Source organism: Barbus barbus (genome assembly GCF_936440315.1).
Source record: "Barbus barbus genome assembly, chromosome: 49".
NCBI lineage: Eukaryota > Metazoa > Chordata > Actinopteri > Cypriniformes > Cyprinidae > Barbus > Barbus barbus.
Window position 1 is genome coordinate 13,499,819 of NC_136727.1, and position 13,869 is coordinate 13,513,687.

Sequence of the window (13,869 nt, forward strand, 5' to 3'; positions counted from 1 at the left end):
CTGAATTAATGGCCAAAAATTCCTATAGAAAACTTGCTTTCCCAGAACAGTGGAAGCTATTATAGCTGCAAAGGGGGACCAACTCCATATTAATGTCTATGTATTTAGAATGCAATCATTAAAGTCCCTGTTGGTGTAATAATCAGGTTTCCCAATACTTTCATCCATATAGTGTGTTTATATAATCATTTATTTTTTTGCTTTATTTTATAAATGTCACCTGCAGTTTTCTCCTTTTTTCTCATCTTATCTGGAAAACTTGTACAAACAACATAAACCTCACAATTTGTTGTGATTTCCTTGCGCAACAGCACAGTTAACCCTTATTTATCCACCAAATTTCCTTGATTTTGATGTTGATAGGCCTGTATTACCTGTGATTGTTAGTGAAGCATGCTAGACAACATAAAGACACTTTGTATTTAGTTACAAAACATTAATCATATCAGCATATCTAGTAAACAGTATATACTCTTGGATAGTGTCAAATTAATTTCAAAAGATCATGTTAACACCTCACCTCACAGATTGTATCTATATAAACAATATTATGTATTGTCAGCAGTAAAATTGCTAAAATATGCTCAGATGATACTATACAGTAATATTACATTCAATCAGAGCATTTGAAGGGAGCATTTTCTGTTCCGTATAAGGAAAGTAACAATGTTTTCTCCTACATTTTGACAGTTGATAATCAACAAGTGTTGTGCGCTGCTTTTCTTTCTTTTTTTTTTTTGTCTTGACACTTCAATAGCAGTTCTGCTAACCTCCTCACAAATTCCATATAAGAAAGGTAAAGCACACACTGTGTGTTTTCCCCTCTTCTTGAACAAGCGTTGAAGATTAAAAGAAACGTCTGCGGAAAATCTGTCAATTCTGTTGGCGAATAACGGCAAGCTGGAATTTAATAGCATGAGTTATATTGGGCTCCCTCAACACCCACATTTTGCTCTCAGTGAGATCAATGCTGCTTCATGACAGATAGGGACTGTCTTTAGTATCTTCAAATTTCTGGTTTCTGAGGGAATAATTAGATAGATGGATAAGAGGCAGCTCTTGTGACTGCACACGGGAGCTCTGGTTCAACACCACAGTCTGTTGTCTTGAAATCTGTGTAATAATCAGATTGTGTCGATTGTTCTAAAAGTAGAACGGCGGCGGTTCCGTAATATTAATTTATATATATATATATATATATATATATTTGTTTTGCCAAAATCCTTGTTTGATTTCATATTTTTCTGGAATGTAGATGTGCTTCCTCGTGTCTTTTTTCGGGTCTTGTTTGTCTTTACCCCTAGACAATGAACTTTTTTGGCAGTGCACGATAGGGTCGCGCTGTAGTAGAAAAAGAAACAGCCAGCTTGATTTGATTTATTAATGCAGCTGTCGATAAAAAAAGTTATTCAAATCAAGTCTTTAACTCTACGTGTATGTAAACACACACACACAGCTACATGTGTGCTTTTGTCTGCTTCTGTTTGCTTGTGTATCTGCAGTTGTGGAATTTTGTTTTCTATGTTTTCATAAATGCACACATATGCATACAAAATTTGAAATATACAAGCTAAGATTTTCATATAGGTAAATCTCAATCTTAAAATTTTATCATCCATTATTTAATTATATTGAAAATGCATTATTTCAGCATTGACTACAACTGATTGACCTTTCAAAGTTTGTTTATAATAGTGTTCATTCACACAAAAAAAGAGGAAGATGATACCTTAAGGTGCTGTATATATGATTTGATATTTAAAAATAACTTTCCCTGATATAGCGTAATGTAGCTAGGTTTATTTAGCGATTTCAGAAGACATTTTTTATTATATATTTACAATTATATCTGTGAATGTAGAAGTAAAAATGTACATTTTAGTACATTTTAACTGTTACCTGACAATCGAATCTGAAAATTGCATTACATTTTTATTTAAATATAATATAAATTTAAGTTTACCCACAATATATATATATATATATAAAATGTAAGAGATAGATAGATATTCTAAATGAGTGTGCGCATCTGTATAAATGTGCATTTGTGTACATGTGCCTTTTTTCACCTACTTAACAACTGTTAATACACGGATATTTTTTACAGTGTACGGTACTTACCCAAACTGCATGTAAGTCATTGACCTCTGACCCTTATGCTCACAAATCTCTGATGTGTTTTCTGCATCTGCTGCTGCTGCTAAGGGTCACAGAGTCTCTCTTTGTCTGTGTGTGTGTGTGTGTGTGTGAGTGTGTGAGTGTGTGTGTGTGTGTGTGTGTGTGTGTGTGTGCATGTTCACTGCAGGCCGCTACATGAGCATGTACTTTTGACAGAGTAGGAGGCAGTGATATGCATACATTCCTGGGATAAAAGGTGCTGGTGTGGAACTGCCACTGTCTGGAAACACACACACACACACACAGTGCCAGGCTGACTTTACACATCATCTGACACCGGGCTTCTTGCTTTCTCGTCTCAGCCATGTATGTGAAATGTACCTGTCTGTGTGTGTGTGTGTCGCTCAGGCTCACTCTACCGTGTCAGTCACACGAGCACCTGAGTCCACATCACACACATCAGCTGTTTACACACCATCCTGTGTTCTGAACCACAGATATTCACTAGAGAGACACCATAGAGAATCCCCAGAGGAACATTCATTGCTCAGAGGTTTCTCTTTCATGTCTCAGGAGACTTAATGAAATCACGTTTCACTTAAGCATCAACTTTGACTCAGATGTTCTACCTAAAATTACTTAAAAGAAACTAATACACAAATGAGACATACAGTAAAAATTTGGAGGCATAAAGTGAATGTGAAGAGCATCACTTGTGGAGAACGAAGTGCGCTTTGAATATGCACTTGTAGTGTAAATCTTAAAAAATTGTACAAATAATAAAATTCTGGAGAGTTCACTTTTAAAATACAATTAAAATTATGTTTTAATAATCCTGTCATGCTTTAAATAAGTGCACTTATTTTTATATTTTGACTAACATACTTAAGTACGCTACATGTAAAATACCTGATTATAACTTTAACTGTAGTGTGTTATTATTTCATAATAAATTTCCTGTAAATTAAATGTACTAAATTGCAACTTCATTCAAATATATTTCAATACAAGTGTCAACAGAAATGTCATTGAAGCATTCAGCAGTATTTAGCCATATTTCAATGACAACAGAAGGTCAAAAAAGCACTAATTGCTTTCAATATAAATGTAAACTATTATAAATTTTCATATAATTGAAAATAACATGCAATTAAGTGTCAGAAAATATTACATTCAGTTCACACTTAAGTGTATTCTTATATTATTTCCATAAGTTTCCATTATGTGTACTCCTACTTCACAAGGGATAGCATCACATTAGCATAGCTTTAGCATGCATTCATTGGAAGAATTTGAGAAATATTTCAGCTCAAATTGAGTCTGACTTTTAATAGCAGATTTTGAAAAATCTTTGACTTTATAATGTCTTAAATGATCTTTGAGAAGCACATGCTCTCAATTTAATCTCATTACCATCCAGATTTGTTTCTATTTTGTCTGGCCTGATGTCGTTTTTGTACATCTGTGAGCATAAACGTCATTCTTTTGTGATCCACAGAAGAAAGGAAGTTATACAGATTAGACACAACATGAGGGTGATTAAATGAAGACAGAATTTTCATTTTTGGGTGACATGTATCTTTAATAGTATAGTCAATTCTTGGTAATAAGTTGTAGTGTACGTAAAAAAAAAAGTTTTTACAGCATAAAACCAGTAATCGAGCTTGCTCATGGAAACATTATAATCACAAACCTTCTTGATTCTTCATGCAGTTTGCCTCCTCGTGTATATGTGTGTGATTTTCTTATAATCGCAGTCTGCAGAGGAGGATGACGTCCATCTTCCTGTTTGCTTTTGGTTATGGTGACCGTCCACTCCAAGTGTGTAACAAATCCTCCAGCATGACTCATCAGCACTTCTTTTTGAACTCTCAAGGTCCCTTGTTTTCTGAAGAATTCCCTGCGGTCACGGGTGTTAAGAGCCTCTTGTTTGCTGACTTAACCCAAAGGACAACCGACTACTGAATGTGACGTACTGTATAAACGTGAGGAATTTTATATTTTTTAAATGACTATACTGCATAATAACCATTATAAGCTTAGAAAATCTGAAAATGTGCCTTATGTTGGTGTGACCTAATGCATCTAGGTTGATTGAGTCACATTATGTGACCACATGAAGCACATTTTATCCTGCCTGACTAAATGTTTTTATGATGGAAGCACAAAAATTGTCCACAGACTGACAGGAATTACGTTTTTGTGGTCATCCAGCATGGATGGAGCTGGAAGCTTCATTGACATGTCTGGCATAGCAGGAATTCAACACTTTACTGTTTACTAGGCCCCCATGTGGCCCGATGCTTAACAGAGTATAACACAAACTTTGTTTTAAAGCTTTCTTTTTCAAAATTTAACATAGTATTTTAAAACATTTACCATTACATCAAGCTTAAAATGAAAATTGAGGGAACATTTCCCTCCTTTTTTTAACCACAATGCAAGAATGTGTTACTAGGAAAATCAGGGAACCCAAAATATATTTGGTTCTAAGATAACCAGTTTTTATTGTCAAATCAAGCATGCTTTTATGGTTTTTTTTAACTGTTAGGATTTCGGATTCACAAGAAAAATTCCCTTAAAGTTTATAGAATACAACAGACAACAAATTGAACATCTATATAAAATAATATCCATCTGAAATTGCCGTCAACAACTTGAAGTGCATGCAAAAACTTGAAGTGCATGCATTTTTTTTTTTTTTTTTTTTACTTGTTTTCATTTTAAATACAGCCATATGGTGTTCCTTTCCAGCTTCTCTTGGTCGGACATTTTGCTGCCAAGTTTTAGGAAGGCTGTGCGTTCATGATAAGTGACATTTGTTGCACAGGAATGTTTTACAGCAAGCAGAATTACAAGGTAGTGTGTGTGTGTGTGTGTGTAGACATGCATGCGTGCGTAGATCCTGTCTCCTGCAGTCGCCTCTTGGAGCAAGGTTGCTCTGTTTTGTATCTACAATACTGTACAGTTTATTTTTCTTTGCCTTTCTACCTTATTTCGGTGGTAAGAAAAATATCCTGTTTGGTGTGGATTCTCTTACAAAGATGTTTTTGAAACATTCAGGACAACAATTAGTTTGGAAGGAAAAGAGAAAGAAATTTTGGAATACATTTTTGGTAGATTTTTTTTTTTTTTTTTTAAACACTCTAAAATCTGGTCCTAATATTGTCTTTGTCTTCAATGGTGAAGAATTCCGATCAAAGCTTCTTTTAATACTTTAGGGAATTTTCAAACGTCGAGAAGTTTGGCTGTAATGCCCCAAGATTTGTTCTCCCTGAAAAAAAATCATAAAGTAACAATATATTAAACTACAGAGCAACCTTGCTTTGAGAGGTTTATGTTTACTAGTTGTTCTAGCATTCCTGTGCTTGGTATTTCTGTATAAAGTAGCCATGTTCATGCATTAAAAAGCATTTTTTTATCTCTTGACTACAGGGCTTTGGTTCAAATCCATGGGGCATTACTTTAACAACAGAAACAGAATCAAGTCTGAAATCGATGTCAGAATGAAAGCAAGACAAGGTTCGATCTGTCATGTCGTGTTGTTTTTGGTGTGAGCAGAAGTTTAAATCTGAAAGCAACACAAAAATGGTTTGTGTAATGAAAAATAAAACGCTGGTAAAGCAAAGTAGTTTTATTCACACAAATTTAATAAGATATAACAACTGTTTGGTCCATAAATATTTAAGGGGAAATAGTTTCTATACACCATCTTTTTTCAAGAAACAAGGAAACATGGACAATCTTGATAGAACACGTACTGTACTATTAACACGAAGATCAATATATATGATTCTCGGATTTACCAACTAGTTCTGAAAGAGTGCACAACTGCCTTCTATGACATCGCCACCCCCTTGTAACAGAATACACCATTAAAAAGATCTTCAGAAAAAATCAGATGAAAAACAGAACAGTACAAAACTAGTGAGGCGTTCCAAGGATGGAAATCATTTAACAAACAAACATGTATCTCCTGAATTTCACAAACTCTCGTCCAAGTCGCTTAAGGCACATAGTAGAACTGAGTTAAGCATCTACTTCATGAAGTAGATCTAGTGTACCACTTTGTTCTACAACAGAACAAATTTGTCATCACACAAGGAAATGTTTCACCCTAGCGAGGAGCCCCGACCCATCTCCAACTGAGCCGTAAATGTTTTTTTTTTCTTTTTTTGGTCTGTTCAATGGCAAAACAGGGGGGAAACAGAACAAAATGGGGTGATGTGTGTCGCTCCTAATTAACTTCCTGCTTAGCATTCACAAATCACTCATAACGCTTCCTACTGGGCACCATATTGTCACTGAGCGCTGGATATCTTCATTCAAAACAGTTGTTCCACTAGTTTAGGCCCGATGAACAATCCAGGCCAACTTGTGATTGGATTCGCACCACATCGTGGCAAATTTAACGTTTCAAATTATCATTAGAGTCCAGCATCAGTGACAAAACGGACCTAAATTGAGGTTACAGCATCCACTTGGCATTTAAGGACATAATATAATAATTTATTGTTGCTTGAACATATTTTTGGGAATGTCATCAAATATATTTAGACTTCACTACCAAAATATGCAGTAAACATAGCATGTGCTGTATGCTGACACATTTTGTTTTAATAAACGTGGCGGGTTGAAATTGAAACTATATAAATAAAGTGATCACAAAAACAAATTAACTGACAAGTACTACAAACTCAGCTGCCACGCGTTTGCAAATGCTACACATAGTAGGTCTCGTCTTACATATCCAAATGTCTTTCTGTGGTCGCCGAAGGGGTTTTTTGTTGTGGAAAATAAAAATAGAATCTGAAAATAAATGGGGTAAAGACAAAAAAAAAAAAAAAAAAAAGGAAATCCGTGTTAGAAAAGGTTTGTCAAGGTAGTTTGTGGGGGGCTCCCGGATTCGTGGCTGTCCAAACTAGAGGTCACTGATGTTACTACGGTGATAGAGGGATTGGTCAGGTCAGTTAGTGTGGTGGTCGTGCTGGGTGGGGTCAGAGCACCGCTGTCAGAAGAGGGCGGCGGAAGTGACGTGCCGTCAGCCTTATCAACACCCCCATTCTCCTGCCGCAAAACGTTCCTTCTGAATTTGGCCCGTGCGTTTTGGAACCAAACCTGCAAACCAATCCCAGTGTCTTTACTCTTTTTGTGCTTTGCTTCGAATTATTGTCATATTTTTGCCTACTTGTAAGTCATATCATTTAACATCACAAACTTAATCACTACTAAACAATGCCAAAGTGAATCGAAAGCCTCAACGTTTACTAGGGATTCTACTGGAAAACATGGACCATGTTCCAAATGAACTTTTCAAGCTTCACCAATGGATTTTTATTGTATTTGTTTATTTTTTGGTGCACAAGTATTGCCCCTTGAATTATCGTCCCTCTATTTAGTATAATTTGTGTAACTACATGACAGAACACAACAAAAAAAATGATGGATGGATTGAAACGGAAAGCAAGATGATGAGAAGGTGTTGGTGTGGATGTGGAATGGAGTCTACTGTGTGGCGACTCTTACCTGAAGAACTCTTTTGGTCAGTCCTGTCTTTTGGGCGAGCTGTTTTAAGTCCTTGGCATCAGGGTTGTGGTTTATGGCGAAGTAGGACTTCATGGTGCGAAGCTGATGGTGTTTGAATGACGTACGCATGCGCTTGGTCTTCTGGGATGGAGGGTAGGGTTGCTGATCCCGATCCAAATGGTCTGCTTCGTTCTCGTTACAACCTGAGTGCCAGAACAGCAATGAGCAAAATAAAGCAATGAGAATTTATGAAGGTCAGGATTAATTTTGACCTGGATCTACATTGGTGATTCAAACACAGTGCTGTAATAAGCTACAATAATAAACAACTGCAATAAAAAAGGATCATATTTAACTTCATATTAATGTTAAAACATCAGAATGACAGGACACCAGACTAAATTCAATGAATATAAATAAATTGGCAATTCACCCCCAAAATGCATTTATATATAGTAACTAAATTCAAAAGAACTGCTTTAAGGCATGTTTGACAAGTATTTTTTTGTTGTGGTTTATTTCATATTCAGATATGAGATGTGTCTCCTTTTCATCTTGATAATTTATGGCGTTTAAATGTATAAACATTGATATCAGCAAACTACCTGCAAAGCTAAAATGATTTTATAATCAAAACGGTCAGTTTCCACATTCATTTGGTAATTGATGCGATCGATCCTCGTTTCATCTCACCTTTTACTTTTATATTTACAGCCGTAATAATCTACAAAAATCCAAAGGAAGAATTATTATGAATTTAGTTGTAAAGAGAACAAAATGTTCTCACGCGTTTACTTCCAGATCTAGATTTCTTTTTTGCCACCAGAGGTCTCTATCTACAAATGTCTATGCAACAAGTCTACTGTTGAACTGTTTTTTAACGAATATAAAAATATATGGAGCTATGTAAAATTATATATAATTTTGAAATGCAAAACAAAATAACTAAAACCTAATAACTCTATATTGAAAGTAGCCTAAATAATTCTGAGCTCATATTGTAAAACATGAAAGCAGAAAAACAAAAGTGATAAAGGGAAGACAAAGGATAGAAAAAAACGAAAGAATAACTTTACACCAAAAATATGAGCAGAAACAAACAAAAATGCTTAAATAGGCTACTAAAAACACCGAAAACGACAATAATAATAGCTTAAAAAAACAAAACCGTCAATAATATCGTGGACGTCGTAATAACTTGAGAATGATTACAACCGTTTAATTTTGTAAGACAAACTACAGCTTAGGTCTTGATAAAATATTACAACCTTCACAACGCGTTAGAGTCAGGATATAAAAAAATAATTAAAAAAGCGAGAGTTTAAAGTCGGACTGATGTGCGTAAACGTAACGTGCGCGCGCTCGCGTCCTGACCTTGAAGAGACAGAAGCTGGTTGAGAGCCAGAGATTCCGACGTCACATTTAATTAACGGAGAACAATTAACAGGCAGATTGCCCTTATTTCTCTCCATTCATGAAGAACGGCACAAAAATTGGCACACAAAGCACATTTTTCCAAGCAGACAGTAATTGTAACAGCCAAAACAAAACAGGCGCAGCGGGGATGCATTATGACGTATGAATTCAAAAAGTAGAAAAATGAAAGAAAAAAAGCGAGGAATGTGAAATAATGTCTGGTAATATGAGGGCAGATACAGGCCTGTAGGCGAGGGATCTACATTGCACGTGGGGCTGGGTCACGGGTTCACTCCTTTGAGAATTTCAAATTAGATGTTTGATGACGCACTAATGAGCCAGGCCTATAATTAATCAGATCCAATCATCAGCAAGGTTTTACTATCGCCGAAATAAAATCCCAACAAAAAAATAAATATCAAACAACTGATGACGAAAAATTAAGGTTAACATTTTACATTAGTTTACAGTGTCAGTGTCTATATTACACGAATCCCATTATTTTAGTATTTTAGGCTATAATACTATAATATTTTATAATCTGCAGTAGCTACTAATAATGTAGAATGAACTATGCAGATTTTGGCATTTTTTGGTAAATTCGCGATAGAGCGCAGATTTTAGGCTACTCGCTACTCTTAGCAGTTTTGATGTTACAAGCATCCTAAAAATATATATAATAAAACCATATTTAATGTCATTTGTGTGTGATAACAATAGGCATCTAAACACTGCTTTTCCCTTGAACTGAAAGTGGGACGTTGACTTTAATTAGGCTATAGACTATAGTTAAAAAAAAAAAAAAAAAAAATCTTTATAGCAATCAAAATTGTTATTAGAACATCATTGCTGGTTTGTTAGTTCAAGATGATCTACAAGCTTCACCAAGGCCCTACCACCTGATAATCCATCTGATTCATTATCTAGACCAGTTTGGACCAACTAATGGACCTGAATGGTCCAACTTGAAACCATGAAACAACCGACAGCTACAATCAGAGGAGTAGCGCATATGTAATCTCACGTCTATTCCATTATCAAGTCTATAATACACAAGCTCTTCTCCTTGTTAGCCCATACATTATGATGAGTAATTATTATAATCCCGTAGGGCAAGTTTTAAAAGTGTCCCACTTTCCCTGAAAGACCCCGTCCCACTTTATCTACGCTCTTAGAGATAAATGGTCTTTATTGGCATTGACGGTTCCATGAAGAACATTCAAACATCAATGGAACCTTAAGGTTCCTTATAGTGGAACAAGTTTCTTCAGGTTATTAAAACATTCTAAACATTTTTTTTTTTTAATGTTTCTTAAAATGGTTCTTTTAAGAATGGTTTGCTGAAAGATTCTTTGGGGAATCAAAAATGGTTCTTCTGTTGGATCGCTACGAAAACCCCACTTCAAACAGACCCTCACTAATGCAATGCAATTTTGCAATATATAAAATCAATAAAAATAAATTTGAGAAATGCATTGCATTATTATTTATAAATATTATTGTGATAATTATTGCTGAATTTAGCATTTAGTTGTCCGCTGATGTATAAACGGCAATTAAATTAAACGCAGTGTCAATGTCCCCTTAGTTCTAATGGTAAAAATCAAAGCAATGTTTATCGAAAGATCAATTATTAACACCTTATGTAGGCTAGTTAATTAATGCCTACAACGTTAACACTGAAACATATACAGTAAAGTGCAACCAAAATAAATTGTAGGCGTCCATTTGAGCTCTTGATGCACATCTCACCTGAGTTGTAAGAGCCGATATCTATCGCCATCGCCTGACTCTTCCTCTTCCGCGGCCTCCCTTTCTGCACCGTGCCGGTGCCATTGAAGTAAGGCAGCGCGAGCCCTCCGCCTTTGGTCGCTAATTCAGCGTAGTTTAATTGAGGGTGATACTCTCCCTGAATAAGGGTCTCAAAGTGAACCCGGCAGTAAACCAAGTTGTCTTTCATGCCGAAATGGTCACCCGTGGTCAGTGTTTTGTTGCACGTGGTGCAGGTGAAGCAGCTCAGATGGTACACGGAGTCCCTGGCGCGCATCACCATTTCCGAGGCGGAGATGCCGAGGTGGCAGCGGGCACATCTCTGCACGGAGAACCTTCTGGAACAGCACAAGTCATTTATAATCAAACTAATCACTTAGATTGGTGATAACTTAAATGAGGTCATTTACAAACATCGCTGAACAGATCAGAAGCGCGTGCATATAGAAATAAAAAATCAGAGAAGATATTTTTATAATAATTATTTGTGAACCAGCTGTTAAAAATTAAGATAGTTAAGCAAAATTTTGTTTAACTTTAGTTGAACGTGTTTATAGTGAAACCAGAACAAAATTATTTCCTATTTCCTTTATAGCCTAAATTAAACAATTGCTAGTTTAACTTAAAGGTGGCAGTGACAACAAACGGCTTAAAAGAACGGCAAAAAGATTTTTTTTTAACTTAGAAACAAAAACACATTTTAGACGTGCATTCAGCATGAATTAAGCATGTTAATCACTAAAGATCACTATATGGGTCAATGGCTGCCTCTGATGTCAATTATTTTTGTGTTTAAGAAGTTACTAACCAAACTGAAAATCTAAATGAACTGGTTTTATTAAAATTAAAAATATTATTTAACATCACTGAATCAACCTATACACAAATTTATACCAACATAACTAATTTCTATGAGTTAAATCAGGTAGAAATAGCTTTGTACAATGCAGGGCCTAGTAAAAAGGCCTTTGCACGATTTAAGTGAAAGCTTACCTGTAGTAATCCTCTTTGCAGTAAATGCTGCCATCCTTCGCGAAACACGTCAGCTCGGATTCAAGGGCCAGTTTACATTCACAACACTTGAGACACCTTAAATGCCACTGTTTATCAACGGCGAGTAAGTAGTATCTGTCGGAGATTTTGCCACCGCAGCCGGCGCACAGCGCAGGCTTCTCTGGGCTCATGGAGGGCATCGTCTTCAAGAAAATAAAACACGAAGAGATGGAGTGAGTGAACGTTTATGCGCTCAGCAATTCAGTTGCAATAGATATAACTACAACGAAATAAAAATATAGCATAAAAAATAATTGGCTATTAAATGTAATCAGAGTGAATAGCGACTTATTTATTAAGCCAAAATGAGTTATAATGGATGATTATACAAGTTATATAGCGTTTGTTTTAGTATGCAAAGTATGCAAATATAAAAGTATGCAAATATAATAACAACAATATAATAGTGTCGCCTATTCTATTTTAAATGTTACACTTACACATTAAAAGCATGCAAATATAATAACAATATTTACAACATTTATTACTATTATTACTACTACAGTTTTTGCCTGTTTAATATTATCATATGCATGCCTAAAGTATACAGATGCTATTGCTTTTTAGTAGTGTTTTATCTTTCGTGGCCCTATAAATATAACAATTATCCTGTTGTGTTGTAAAACTGCTCTAATAAAATTTAAAATAGGGCTATTTGTAAATAATCTAAATATAAAAATATAAAATAGTATGTTGGCATACAAAGTTTTTTTCATATGTGTACATCCCTTTACATTTGAATGAAATACATCTTACTTCTAAATGATAATTGTAGCCTCACCAGATAGCCTAAATGATTTAGCCTAATTTGACATCTGTCTGAATATGACTTTACTTTTCGTGTTTCTCGAGGCCTGCTAATATTTTAAAACGAGGATCGTACGTTAAAAACTAATTTTCGTCGATGTGTTTTTAAGTGGGTTACAAACTGTGTGCGACGAGAGTTTTGGGGTAAGATTTGCTCGAACACGTTAAAATACAAATCTTACCGTCTCTCGTCCGTTCATCTGAACGGTTTTAGCCAGACGAGACTCCGATTTAGATCTCCTCTCCATCTCCTCCATGATCCCTTGAATATGATCCCCAGAGATGCCGTGGAAAAGCATGGCTGCTGGACGCAATGTGCAACTGCTTTCTTTCGCCTTGCACCCAACAACTTCCATATACAGCTTTCCGGATCCTTAAAACATCCGAATGGATCTACACCAACAAATTCACACAAATGCAATCAATACTTTAAAAATAAAGCCGGTGGGATTTGATGGACGGCGCAGGAACAGGCAGGAGAACCAGCCCACTTCTCCAACGTCTTGTTGGGCAGGAGAAAAAAGTATAGTCCGGACGATATAAGGCAAAGCTGAAGTCTGGAGGATGTTTTAAACGTAGATTTTCAGATAGTCCCAATCTCCTACTGGGGATCCGAATGCTTGAAAGTCAGGTTTGGGACTGTGTGTGTTAGAGATCCGGTGTCCTATTTGTGAAGAGAGCAAACGCCTGCCCAGCTTGGGTAATTGGGTAGGAGGAGTCCTCCCTCTCTCCAATGCCACTGATTTCTATTCACCAACAAAGACCTGTCACTCTCTCTTCAAACCGATGCTGATGGGCAACACGAGCTTGGAAAGCACTTGGTATAGACCTTTTACTTCTTTTTAGCTGGTGTTTTGCCACTTTTTTGTGAGGCTTTCTTTTTTTCTTGTCATATTTAGCTTATGCTTCCACAAATGCGTGTTACTGAATGGTTCAAAAGTGTTTGAATGAAGAGTTAAATCACTGAAGTCATCTGACCTCTCTGTAGACTTGGGTTTTGATTGGAAAATTGTATCACAGAGTTGGTTTGGTTAGTTTATCGCGAATTACAGTCAAAATGCGCACCTGAAAGCCTGTTTGTGTCATTTATAATTAAACCTCTAAATACAACATTTTTATGTTTTGTTGTTACTTATATATTTGCATGCATTTGAGGTATATATATATATATATATATAT

The 13,869-nt window shown here is 35.8% G+C and overlaps 1 protein-coding gene across 2 annotated transcripts; it reads right to left on the reverse strand.

Annotated features, from left to right (window-relative positions):
- Nucleotides 1–4,843: 4,843 nt before the first annotated feature.
- LOC306867904 (LIM/homeobox protein Lhx9-like) lies at nucleotides 4,844–13,362 on the reverse strand. 2 transcript variants are annotated; one of them, XM_079413860.1, is made up of 5 exons: nucleotides 12,873–13,356; nucleotides 11,824–12,026; nucleotides 10,813–11,168; nucleotides 7,645–7,847; nucleotides 4,844–5,392 (listed from the first exon to the last, which is right to left on the reverse strand). In XM_079413860.1, the coding sequence occupies exons 1-5, from the start codon at nucleotides 13,044–13,046 to the stop codon at nucleotides 5,336–5,338; spliced, it is 993 nt and encodes a 330-aa protein (XP_079269986.1). In that variant the 5' UTR covers nucleotides 13,047–13,356; the 3' UTR covers nucleotides 4,844–5,335. The 2 variants fall into 2 exon arrangements, with proteins under 2 accessions (XP_079269986.1, XP_079269985.1); XM_079413859.1 differs by lacking the exon at nucleotides 4,844–5,392 and adding an exon at nucleotides 5,739–7,236 and having other exon boundaries at nucleotides 12,873–13,362.
- Between the last annotated feature and the right edge of the window lie 507 nt (nucleotides 13,363–13,869).